At 40.1% G+C, this 13,517-nt stretch overlaps 1 protein-coding gene across 2 annotated transcripts in view; it reads right to left on the minus strand.

Moving 5' to 3' along the window:
- LOC124797912 (TM2 domain-containing protein almondex) overlaps positions 1-13,517 on the minus strand; it is a 129,851-nt gene that overhangs the window by 21,706 nt on the left and 94,628 nt on the right. The window contains exons 5-6 of one of the 2 annotated variants that reach the window (XM_047261042.1): positions 7,479-7,577; positions 634-778 (exon numbers count right to left, since the gene is read on the minus strand). In XM_047261042.1, the coding sequence (XP_047116998.1) occupies positions 643-778; positions 7,479-7,577 (235 nt within the window). In that variant the 3' untranslated portion in view covers positions 634-642. Of the gene's footprint in view, positions 1-633; positions 779-7,478; positions 7,623-13,517 lie in introns of both variants that reach the window. The other variant, XM_047261041.1, reaches the window with a different exon arrangement.

Here is a 13,517-nt window from a genome sequence, read left to right on the forward strand (position 1 = left end):
CAAATCAAAAAGGTTGGGCCTGTTAATTGGCAACAGATCTAACAACTTTCCTTTGGGGCCAGCTGTTTCACTAACTGCACTAAATCATTTTCAAAAAATAAGTTTAGAACAACATTGCAAAATTTTTTGTCCCTGCCTCCCAATCTAAATGCACACATCTTCCAGTTTGAAGAACAGAAGAGCCACATGAAAGGAGGAGCTGCTTCTGACGTGAGGATGTTACCCATAACTCATGAACCACAATCAGAGTGGGCAAGTGACACATCAACAGTAAAATATGAGGACACCACTGCCAATCAGTTTCTGTAAAAGTGATTTTAAATATGTATGGCTTTGAAAATGCTGTAAAGTGCCCTACAGGTTAATCACACAGATTTTGTATGGTTTACTAGCACATTACAATAAAAACAGCAATATACAAAAAATTAAAAATGAGGGCAGGAAACCACTCATATGCAAATGAATACTAATACTAGAAAAAGAACAAATCCAGCACAATTTTCTAATTTCATGCGTCACTCATCATTCAACTGCACATGAGTGGTATCTGTCCTATTCTTTTGTTTTCTGTTCCCATCTTGAAATTTCCATCATTGTAATAAATATGCCAATATTTATTTTAAATTATCTCACCTGCAAGTGTTATATATAGAGAGAACCATCATCTGGACCTAAGTAATGTAATGATATTAGAATCACATCAATCAATGTCCAGACTCCAAGTCCTCCAAAACTGAACAATTTACCAATGCCTTCCTGCCAATGACCAAGATAAAACCTGGAAATAAAAAGAACAAATGACTTCACAGAAATTAGTTTGATGAGAGTGCTATTACAGGACTCTCTTTACAGTTTGTTGTAAACCCAACAGACCACATTTCAAAGTTGTGATGTAAAGAATGGAAAGCAATTGCTCTTGCTTTTCTGTGCTTCAATTAACAAATCAATGGTAAATAATTTGGGATAGGTTACTTTTTGTAGTCATATTTCTACCTTGCCGATGAATGATGTTCGAATTTAGTATTTAATTTAATTTAATAAAATTGCAGCCAAATAGCCATACACAGTTACTTTGCTTAACATTTTACATTTACATTTTACATTTTTGCATATTCATTTATCGATTTCACTCTTTTTACTGCACAGTTCGATGTGATATTGATCACAGGCTTCGTTACACAGTTCAAATACACATGTTGTGGTTGGGTCTTGATAAGTTTTGTTTTTGCAAATTAGATGATGAAAGCCATGAATAGAAAGTCTAGTTACGACATGTCACAGCTCGAAATTTGGTGTTGTCCGTGAGCGGTTCGTCATTGCTTCGGTGCCATAGAACTCTGGCCATACTTTTACTCGTTTCTTCTCCATGATCTTCAGTTGCTTTCTGAAAGCCCTGGTGTGTGGCATCATATATCAAAGTTTGATGTCTTCAATTAGGAATGTCTCTCTCGCTAGCGGGTACACTAGTCTAGATCTTGTTGTCTTTGAGAGACCTAGTGCTCTTTTTAGATAAGTCGATTTCACCTTTTCTAGTGTTTCTTGATTTTTTTCTGTCAGGGGGTCCCACATAACCTCCATCCCATAGGCCAGGATTGGCAAGATTTTTGCATTGAATAATTTCATGGCTGTTTCTAGGTTGAGTAGGCGGATGTTTTTGGTGTCCTGTATTGCTATTATTGCTTGGGCTGCTCGTTCTGTTGTATGCTTCGTGAAGCATTTGGCTGTTGGTTGCAATCTCACCCCTAGGTATTTAAAGTCTGATGAGATTTTTATTTTTTGTCCTCTGAAGTTGATTTCCGCATTCTTGGGTGTTCTGCCTCCTTTTCTGAAAATCTCCAATTCTGTCTTTGTTATGTTTATGTGTAGTTTGTGTTCACTGCACCATTTGTCCATTTTCTCAATGATTTTCTGCAGCTTCTGTATAATTGTTGAAACTATGGCTATGTCGTCAGCATATGCATATACGCATACATCATCTTCATTTTCTCCAATTTGGAGTACTTCGTCAGTGGCAAGAATGTAGAGCAAAGGGCTCATTGGGTCACCCTGTAAGACTCCGTTCAATTGCAGAATGAGGTTCGAAAAAGAGAATGTTACTATTAGGTTTGTTTCTGGTATATATTTACATATGCTGAATAATGTGAAGAGACAATGATAGCTATAACAACACAAGTGATGGTACATGCAGGGGTGTTAATGCACAATCCATAAATCGTTGTCCCATGTTGGAGAAGCAGTCAGCCCTGGAGTAAGAGCCACAGAATGCAATATGGAAAGTGACTACAGTGAATAAAATAATTTGAAATAATGTAATCATTCCATTTTATTTCCATCTGTTAACTTGACATTGACATTGAGACTGAGAGTTAAGTAGTTACTGAAATGTATTGTGTAAACACATGTTTGTATGAAGAGTTACTGTATTTTAGAGCAAGACTATTTGGCACATTGGTTAAGAAGTGGCATGTTTACTCACAATTAGATATTGTGCTAGATTCTTGACTGCCAGCATTTACTGCCAAATATGAAGATGAAATTTAAGCTTTACCCATGAGCAAGCAGAAAGGTGAACTTAAATCATAATCGGCGATCACCGCTCGAGCGAAAATCAAACTTCTACAAAACTAATTGTTAAAAATTGGATCATTACATTAGCAATCTTAGTTCAGATAATTTATTATGCTATAGCTTGCTAGTGCTGCTAGGGTTATACAATTAAATATTAACAATTTGTAGCTCCATATTATTATATAACATGGAGAGCTGCATCAAACCAGTCTCAGGACTGAAGACAACAACAACAACAACAACAACAACATTATTGTACTTTCATATAATTGTAGGTGATGTAGTAGTTGTAGTTTGGAGTTCCAAAAGCTAGGTAGTGTGTCACTTTTATATGTTTCTATCAGCAGTACTACATATTTCACTTCCTGAAGGTAATTAATGGGCAGAGAGACTGTTTCAAGTTTAAAACTTCTGATTTATCTGTTCTTTACTTTGAACTAATTGCTATCATGTGCATCAGTTCATGTTCTCACACAGCATTGTTGTGTATTGCTAATGATGTGCTTCAGTTCCACACAACTAAGAGGGCGTAATCACAAATTTTGAGTAGCTGAGAAAAAGTTTAATTTATAACACAAACGGATGCGAGATGAACACATGAACTGGAAGGCAAAGGTTGTGCGCCAAAGCATGATTCACCATGTAATTATGGTAACAAAGCTGCTTTTTCGATAAAATTTTCTTCGGTTCCTTGCTGCGTAAATTCACAGTGTATACATGATGTTTAGGAAGGTATACCTTTCCGGAAACACACTATGAATTGCTGTAGTAAGAAACTCCAAAATTTTTTATTGTTTTAACATGTTACAAAGACATTCACTTGCACTGTTCTGCTCTCAGTTTTGTCAGGCCCTTGAAAGTAAGATCACAAATTAAATGGATTTGTAAAGCAGAAAATTGAAGTATAAAGATTTATGAACAACAACTTCAGATGGAGAAAAATTACGACACCAGCAAAAGTAACAAAAAGAAAATGACAAAAGAAAGTTGTCATAAATACTTCCACAAAATTCCATATATCTCATTGGGTGTTTGAAATTCCCACTGTCAACTGCGACAAACATTTCCAACTGCGTGTAGAAGGATGCCTGAACAAACTGAAGGGATTCTTTCAATATTGATCAGCATCCTGTAACAATGTGATAATTTACTTTCTCTTGAGTTGTTGGAACTTGTTCACAGACTTCATCATCTAGCTCCCCAGAGAATAAAAGTTGAGTTGTGTCAAATTAGGTGAACATGCAGGCCAACTAATAACATCTTTTAGTCCTAGCCAGCAACCACAAAAGATGTGGGAGAGTGATTTTCTAGCCACAAGCAAGTAATTAGTGAGAAACCCATTATCCTGGTACCCAATACATCTACATATTTCAGATACTACACTACTGGCCATTAAAATTGCTACACTAAGAAGAAGAGCAGATGATAAATGGGTATTCATCGGACAAATATATTATACTAGAAATGACATGCGATTACATTTTCACGCAATTTGGGTGCATAGATCCTGAGAAATCAGTACCCAGAATAACCACCTCTGACCGTAATAACAGCCTTGATACGCCTGCGCATTGAGTCAAACAGAGCTTGGATGGCGTGTACAGGTACAGCTGCCCATGCAGCTTCAACACGATACCACAGTTAATCAAGATTAGTAACTGGCGTATTGTGACGAGCCAGTTGCTCGGCCACCATTGACCAGACATTTTCAATTGGTGAAAGATCTGGAGAATGTGCTGGCCAGGGCAGTAGTCAAACATTTTCTGCATCCAGAAAGGCCCGTACAGGACCTGCAACACGCAGTCGTGCATTATCCTGCTGAAATGTAGGGTTTCGCAGGGATCGAATGAAGGGTAGAGCCACGGGTCGTAACACATCTGAAATGTAACGTCCACTGTTCAAAGTGGACGTCAATGCGAACAAGAGGTGACCGAGATGTGTAACCAATGGCACCCCATACCATCGTGCCACGTGATAAGCCAGTATGGCGATGACGAATACACACTTCCAATGTGGTTACACCGCGATATTGCCAAACATGGATGTGACCATCATGATGCTGTAAACAGAACCTGTATTCATTCGAAAAAATTGCGTTTTGCCATTCGTGCATCTAGGTTTGTCGTTGAGTACACCATCGCAGGCACTCCTGTCTGTGATGCAGCGTCAAGGGTAACCGCAGCCATGGTCTCCGAGCTGATAGTCCATGCTGCTGCAAATGTCGTCGAATTGTTCGTACAGTTGGTTGTTGTCTTGCAAATGTCCCCATCTGTTGACTCGGGGATCGAGACGTGGCTGCACGATCCGTTACAGCTATGTCGATAAGATGCCTGTCATTTCGATTGTTAGTGATACGAGGCTGTTGGGATCCAGCACGGTGTTCTGTATTACTCTCCTGAACCCATCAATTCCATATTCTGCTAACAGTCATTGGATCTCGAACAACGCAAGCAGTAATGTCGTGATACGATAAACCGCAATCACGATAGGCTACAATCCGACCTTTATCAAAGTCGGAAACGTGATAGTACGCATTTCCCCTCCTTACACGAGGCATCACACCAACGTTTCACCAGGCAATGCCGGTCAACTGCTGTTTGTGTATGAGAAATCAGTTGGAAACTTTCCTCATGACAGCATGCTGTAGGTGTCGCCACCGGCGCCAACCTTGTGTGAATGCTCTGAGAAGCTAATCATATGCATATCACAGCAACTTTTTCCTGTCGGTTAAATTTTGCGTCTGTAGCATATCATCTTCGTGGTGCAGCAATTTTAATGGCCAGTAGTGTATCTAGCATTGTTAAATGTGCCACTCAATGCCTCCTCTATGTGGTGAGTAGCAATCTATCCTTTTCATACTGTTGTTACTGAAGTTCATACTGGCATCTCTATAATTAATATAGTAATGGCAAAAGATTATGTTGACCTTACAACTAAATTGGGTGAAAACAAAATTAAAATGTTTCAAATGGTCCAGAAGCATTTATGATGAACAGCTTTCCTGAATTACCTTGTACGTTCCACAGTATGAATGGATCTAAAACAAAGATTTATTAAAGACTGCTTTAAGACAAAACAATGTACTGATGCCACAACAGTGTCCAACCCACCAAAACCTTTCTTGCTACACAGATGACACTCATGCTTTTATTTCGAGTTTTATATATGATAAATCAAATTCCTACTGAGCACTCTGTGTTATTTGAAAGATACTTCCAAAATTCCTAGTTTTATTACTGGAATTTTAGCGTAAATCATCCTTGACTGACGCATTCACTCATGAACTCTAGTCAATTAGATGTAGCTTGTATAGAGGTACCTATCAACTTTAATCTGAAAATGTATCTTATTGAATTTCAAACTGATATTCTTAACAACTCTGTCACAGAAGCATTTGTGATGAAACTGGAAAACAACAGTCTGTTTATCAGTCATGTGTGCTATCTTCATCAGGTCACTGCTCATTGTCAACCCCAACCAGAAACTGCATTAAGCGTAATTAACTATCACTACCTAGTTCTCTTCTGTGAAACCCTTATTCAAACCATTAATCAGTGCAGTACGACCAGTTAGTTTTGCAGCTTTTTAAAACTAGAGGTGACCTAATATCCAAGCCCAGTGTTAGTGTTAAATGATTCAGAGGCTACCTTATGTCCAAGATAAGTATTTAAAACAGCATTTGTTTATAGTTATATGTTTAGCAATTCTATCAGTCAAAGTGAGTACAGAACTGATGAACTTAACATCTGAGTGGCTATGTTTGTCAGAGCCACATTCCCATACTACTAGATAATTTAAAGCAAATAAATTATTTAAACACCCTTAACCAAGGATAGGTCTTACTTCTCATCATATTCAATGGCTGAAGATGTGTCACAGGAAATCTAAATATAAATGTCTGTCAATGACCATCATTTTCATACAGTTAATGAACAGAACTTTTGAGTAAAGAGAAGATAAATTCTTAACAAGCTTATAAAATCTTAAATTTTAAGTTCATGTAATTAAAAGTTTTTTAATGTATACATATTAGGTCAAATATGGAAATTATATTTATTTTGTAGAAAACTTTGATATCTGTTGCTGCAAGAAAAGGAATAGATTCTGCGGTGTGTATGATTAAATGCCCAATTAAGGCACATTTAACTATACAAAATTATTAACAATATGAAATAAAAATGGAGTTCCTTGGAGATGATGTAAAAGTGAGCTTTGCCTGTGACAACTACAGAAATCAGCAGTGTACTCACTGAAGAAAGAGCAGAGCATTAAGTTGCATTTATTTCAAGCAATATTTGAAGGTGTAATGACAGATATTTTTCTCTGGAGAAGTAGTGTACCACTGGCATACTTGCAATAAATGGTGGAACGAGTGCGTGTGTGTGTGTGTGTGTGTGTGTGTGTGTGTGTGTGTGTGTGTGTGTGTGTGTGAGGGGGGGGGGGGGGGGGTTGCATTTACATGAAAGTGTTTCAAATCGGGTGAGTAAGCATCTGTTTAGTTAAAACAGGGTACAAAAGGGAATGAAATTATTATCATTTTGGTTTTCATTTTTAAATTATGTCACTGCAGTACAGAAAAGACTAAAATTGTAATGACTCAGTAATACAGTTTAATAATCTGCTTTAAAGTTCTCAATCACAGACTGATGTATCATTCTGTACATAATCAGTACCACTTTGTTTGATACAACACAGCCTGCCACCCCCACCCCAGGAGAGAGAGAGAGAGACCACTCGCTACCACCCACCTATGTAGTGAATGGTCGCCATTACTTCTTCCACTGTTTGTATTCCATACTGGATTTTCCAATATTTTTTTTATTTTTAAAAATAAATATATACAAGCAAAATACTCAAAATATGTTACTTCCATATAATGGTCTACACCTGTAAAATGTCGCAATACTTACCTGTCTGCTCCAAATCCTCCCAATGTTATGCTCAGCAGAAGAGCAGTGGACCACCGATATCCTCCTGTCCAGTTACATGGGACATTCTTCTCAAAGTTTCTGTTCCCAAAACATATTATATCACTATTTACTGAGCAGTTTGTCCTGGAGATAAATATATGGAAACACATTTAAGAATGACGTACTAATATAAAATACTATTTTTATTACATGATTTAACATACAATGCTGGATACAACATAGCTACACGTGAGTAAAACAAAATGATGAAACAATTAAATGCCAAAAATTCTTCACTGTGGCTCTATTTAGATTAAACCTCATCTGAAATGGAAATTACAACTAGTTAATTTATATTTGAACTGTGTCTCAGGACCCAGCAGAAATAATTTTTATATTGTTATGTAAAACAATATTATATTCTCTGTATTGCATGTTTATGGGTGTCCACGATCATGCATGTTGAAGTAAGTGCTTGTACATGCTTAAAACTATTACTGACATCAATTCACTGAATCTATGCACACTCACTGCTGTCATATTACAAAAGTGCTTGTCAATGGACTTTTGTGAGAGTTGTGTTAGTAATATACCTTCACACTGCCATTACTGCTGCTGTCATCTGATATTTTTTTGAATTTTGCCAGTAGAGCTGCAGGGATGCAGGAGAGACAGTGCCAGCAGCAACAACACTAACAGCTGTTTGTGTTTGTACAGAGTCTTTAGTGTTTTTTCACGAGCTTCTGTCAATTTTAGTAGTAGGTGGATAGGAGGTGTGGATGCAGGAGTTGGTCACATTTCGTGAACAGCTGAAGATGCTGCTGGCCATGAGCAACTGTCTATAGACAGCTATGTCTGGATGCAGAGGCATTGGAGAAGCTGATGCACTGCTTGGAACATTTCAGGTGTTGACTACTTTGCCCATGGGTTCTGGTGCTGAGGTCCTTCCAGCGTACCTGGCGCAGGGGAGTTTTGCTCACCACACAGTGTGGGGCAGACTGTAGCCCATTCATGTCTCTTGAGGCGGAGGGTGAATGTGAGGAGTGGACCACTCCTTCAGCAAGATCCTAGCAGGCATATAGGGTAGTGTTTGCTAGTTACCAGGAGCTCCAATTAGGTGCATCATTGAGTCCCTTAGGAAACTAACGCCCGTGGCTAGAAAGAGTCCAATGTGCACTCAGCATGTCAGCCTGTGTGTCTCATCTGACCTGCAGCTATCAAGAGTATACTCATATGCAAGGTGTGGATTACGTCTAAACCAAAGATGCCTCTTTACTACTGCAAGCAGTGCTTACAATTTGCAGTATTGTACCAGAATTGATGGGGATCCTTAGTTGGCATGTCTCAGTGGCAGGTCTCAGGCAGAGGCTCCGTCAATTCTGTGATGGTATTGGATGCAGATTTTTGGACTTGCATTATGGAGTGGAGAACTGTAGGATTTCCCTTGATAGGTCAGCGGTGTACTACATCAGGGTGTATATGGGGACAAGGAAAAAAAAATTCACGGATTTTCCCCAGACCTCTCAGTTAAAAATACATTTTCTCCCAGGTGAAAATACACTTTTTCCATAGTAAGTGACAGTATACTTTCTGTCGAAACTGTAAAACTTATGAATCCTTTGAATGGATATGGTTTTATACAGCAGCATATAATTTTCCGGTACTATAGAAAACGAAACTCAGGGGAAAATAGCATGTTTTGGAAAGATCTTTGATGTGCAGCAACACATATGCTGTTTATTTTTGTATTACGAAACTATAAATTCGAATTCCACCGACAGGAAAAGTTAATGGTTTAAGTTAATACACATAGTGTTGCTACAAGAAAAGCAAAGCTTTCGAAAATAATATTTGTCTCAAAGATTAATAAGATACAAGAGGAGCCAAGCTTTCACGTATAATGTTGATCTGTTTAGCGTGTTACAGTTTAAAATACATCACACAAATACAGTAGTAAAATTTTTTAATACCGACATAAATCTCTGATCTTCTGGGCTTGAAATTCTTCTAAATGGCTCGTCATCAAAGAGTTGATTTTTGAATGGGAGCAAATGCTCTGTGATTTAAGAAATTCATCATACATTCTCGCACATAGTTCATCTTATGTAAAAGGAAATTTATTTTGAAAATAACACTTTTTGAACCACAATTGGCAATATTTTCTCGTGACCTGTTAGAAATTGATTTATTTCAGCAGTTGCCAGAGAGCGCCAGGTAAGAGGCATCTCCGTGCATGGGCAGCTATGGTGATGTAGGAAGCCTGTATGTTTGTATGTGTAAAACATTAGAAGATCTTTCTTACATTATGTCTAAAGGAAACAAGACATCAGAGGATACTCCAAGAGAGTCAGAATTTCATGAACCACACTAAAATGCATAGTTTGCCTTAAATCGCTCATTCATATGTCCAGATTCCCAATGACGTAGGCCTCGACCTGAGATTAAGCTTTTCGGTGTGGTTTTCGGGACGTAAATTTTCTTGGAGTACCAGTACTGTATTATCTTGTTTGGTTCTTTATTATGCCATAATGTCATATGTGCTAGAAGATGAAAATATTCACTTGAAATGCAGCATACAGTTGAAACTAGCCAAAGTGTGGAATTACTTCGTTTCAAATAAATTAACTGCCTTAGCAGGAAAGCTTAATAAAAGCCAAATTACTTTAGCAAACCGACAAAAATAACTTCACTGTTCTGCAAGGTGATTAATGCTTGACAGTCAGAAAGGTGGAAATAAAATAAAATCTGAAAAAGAGTAACATATTTCAGCCTTCCATAATTATGTGAATGTATTTTAATTCACTCGATAGCTCCCAGCCACAGAAATCTGTCTTGTTTTCATTTCACGTGAAAGCAGTAAACGAAGAGGAAACAGAAAAATCACTAAATGTAAACACGGGTCACGTAGAGACAATGCCCCCCCCCCCCCCCCCCCAATATAACCCAGACTTCTCTGCGCATCAGAACGCAAAAGAAAAGGACTTTTCAAAAATAAGTTTATTTTGTAGCACACATCTTTCTGAAGAGCCTGATACATAAAAAATATATCTTCAAGGAAATGTAAGACAAGTTATTTGGTCTTAATTGTGCTGAAGTGCAGTGTCATGCCTCTTCAAACAACATTCTTATACCGCACGTCATTGTATTTCGCACTGTGGAACTCAAAACGTGTATATTTCATAATGGATGCCATCAAGCTATTTCAGGACAGTGGAAATTAAAATGTCATGTAGGGCTCTCCTGCTCCCAGTCAGCTGGTTAGACATTATATATATATATAAGATGATGTGACTTACCAAATGAAAGTGCTGGCAGGTCGACAGACACACAAACAAACACAAACATACACACAAAATTCAAGCATTCGCAACAAACTGTTGCCTCATCACGAAAGAGGGAAGGAGAGGGAAAGACGAAAGGATGTGGGTTTTAAGGGAGAGGGTAAGGAGTCATTCCAATCCCGGGAGCGGAAAGACTTACCTTAGGGGGAAAAAAGGATGGGTATACACTCGCACACACACACCCACATATCCATCCACACATATACAGACACAAGCAGACATATTTAAAGACAAAGAGTTTGGGCAGAGATGTCAGTTGAGGCGGAAGTGCAGAGGCAAAGATGTTGTTGAATGACAGGTGAGGTATGAGTGGCGGCAACTTGAAATTAGCGGAGATTGAGAACTGGTGGGTAACGGGAAGAGAGCATATATTGAAGAGCAAGTTCCCATCTCCGGAGTTCGGATAGGTTGGTGTTGGTGGGAAGTATCCAGATAACCCGGACGGTGTAACACTGTGCCAAGATGTGCTGGCAGTGCACCAAGGCATGTTTAGCCACAGGGTGATCATCATTACCAACAAACACTGTCTGCCTGTGTCCATTCATGCGAATGGACAGTTTGTTGCTGGTGGAGCTTCAAGGAATCCTCAGAACCTTAGGCCCCCTGCAAAACCTTTCACCTGACTCCATCAACCTCCTGACACCACCAACACCCCGCACCCCTACCTTCTACCTTCTTCCTAAAATTCACAAACCCAATCATCCCGGCCGCCCCATTGTAGCTGGTTACCAAGCCCCCACAGAACGTATCTCTGCCTACGTAGATCAACACCTTCAACCCATTACATGCAGTCTCCCATCCTTCATCAAAGACACCAACCACTTTCTCGAACGCCTGGAATCCTTACCCAATCTGTTACCCCCGGAAACCATCCTTGTAACCATCGATGCCACTTCCTTATACACAAATATTCTGCATGTCCAGGGCCTCGCTGCGATGGAGCATTTCCTTTCACGCCGATCACCTGCCACCCTACCTAAAACCTCTTTCCTCATTACCTTAGCCAGCTTCATCCTGACCCACAACTTCTTCACTTTTGAAGGCCAGACATACCAACAATTAAAGGGAACAGCCATGGGTACCAGGATGGCCCCCTCGTACGCCAACCTATTCATGGGTCGCCAAGAGGAAGCCTTCTTGGTTACCCAGGCCTGCCAACCCAAAGTTTGGTACAGATTTATTGATGACATCTTCATGATCTGGACTCACAGTGAAGAAGAACTCCAGAATTTCCTCTCCAACCTCAACTCCTTTGGTTCCATCAGATTCACCTCGACGTTGACCTCCATCTGTCCAATGGCCAGCTTCACACGTCCGTCCACATCAAACCCACCAACAAGCAACAGTACCTCCATTATGACAGCTGCCACCCATTCCACATCAAACGGTCCCTTCCCTACAGCCTAGGTCTTCGTGGCAAACGAATCTGCTCCAGTCCGGAATCCCTGAACCATTACACCAACAACCTGACAACAGCTTTCGCATCCCGTAACTACCCTCCCGACCTGGTACAGAAGCAAATAATCAGAGCCACTTCCTCATCCCCTCAAACCAAGAACCTCCCACAGAAGAACCACAAAAGTGCCCCACTTGTGACAGGATACTTTCCGGGACTCGATCAGACTCTGAATGTGGCTCTCCAGCAGGGATACGACTTCCTCAAATCCTGCCCTGAAATGAGATCCATCCTTCATGAAATCCTCCCCACTCCGCCAAGAGTGTCTTTCCGCCGTCCACCTAACCTTCGTAACCTCTTAGTTCATCCCTATGAAATCCCCAAACCACCTTTCCTACCCTCTGGCTCCTATCCTTGTAACCGCCCCCGGTGTAAAACCTCCCACCACCACCTACTCCAGTCCTGTAACCCGGAAGGTGTACACGATCAAAGGCAGAGCCACGTGTGAAAGCACCCACGTGATTTACCAACTGACCTGCCTACACTGTGATGCATTCTATGTGGGAATGACCAGCAACAAACTGTCCATTCGCATGAATGGACACAGGCAGACAGTGTTTGTTGGTAATGAGGATCACCCTGTGGCTAAACATGCCTTGGTGTACGGCCAGCACATCTTGGCACAGTGTTACACCGTCCGGGTTACCTGGATACTTCCCACCAACACCAACCTATCGGAACTCCGGAGATGGGAACTTGCTCTTCAATATATCCTCTCTTCCCGTTACCCACCAGGTCTCAATCTCCGCTAATTTCAAGTTGCCGCCACTCATACCTCACCTGTCATTCAACAACATCTTTGCCTCTGCACTTCCGCCTCGACTGACATCTCTGCCCAGACTCCTTGTCTTTAAATATGCCTGCTTGTGTCTGTATATGTGTGGATGGGTATGTGTGTGTGTGCGAGTGTATACCCGTCATTTTTTTCCTCCTAAGGTAAGTCTTTCCGCTCCCGGGATTGGAATGACTCCTTACCCTCTCCCTTAAAACCCACATCCTTTTGTCTTTCCCCTCCTTCCCTCTTTCCTGATGAAGCAACAGTTTGTTGCGAAAGCTTGAATTTTGTGTGTATATTTGTGTGTCTGTCGACCTAGGTCGACAGACACACAAATATATATATGATGTGACTTACCAAATGAAAGTGCTGGCAGGTCGACAGACACACAAATATACACACAAAATTCAAGCTTTCGCAACAAAAAAACAAAGATGAGGTGACTTACCGAACGAAAGCGCTGGCAG

This window comes from Schistocerca piceifrons, chromosome 5 (genome assembly GCF_021461385.2).
Source record: "Schistocerca piceifrons isolate TAMUIC-IGC-003096 chromosome 5, iqSchPice1.1, whole genome shotgun sequence".
Lineage (NCBI taxonomy): Eukaryota > Metazoa > Arthropoda > Insecta > Orthoptera > Acrididae > Schistocerca > Schistocerca piceifrons.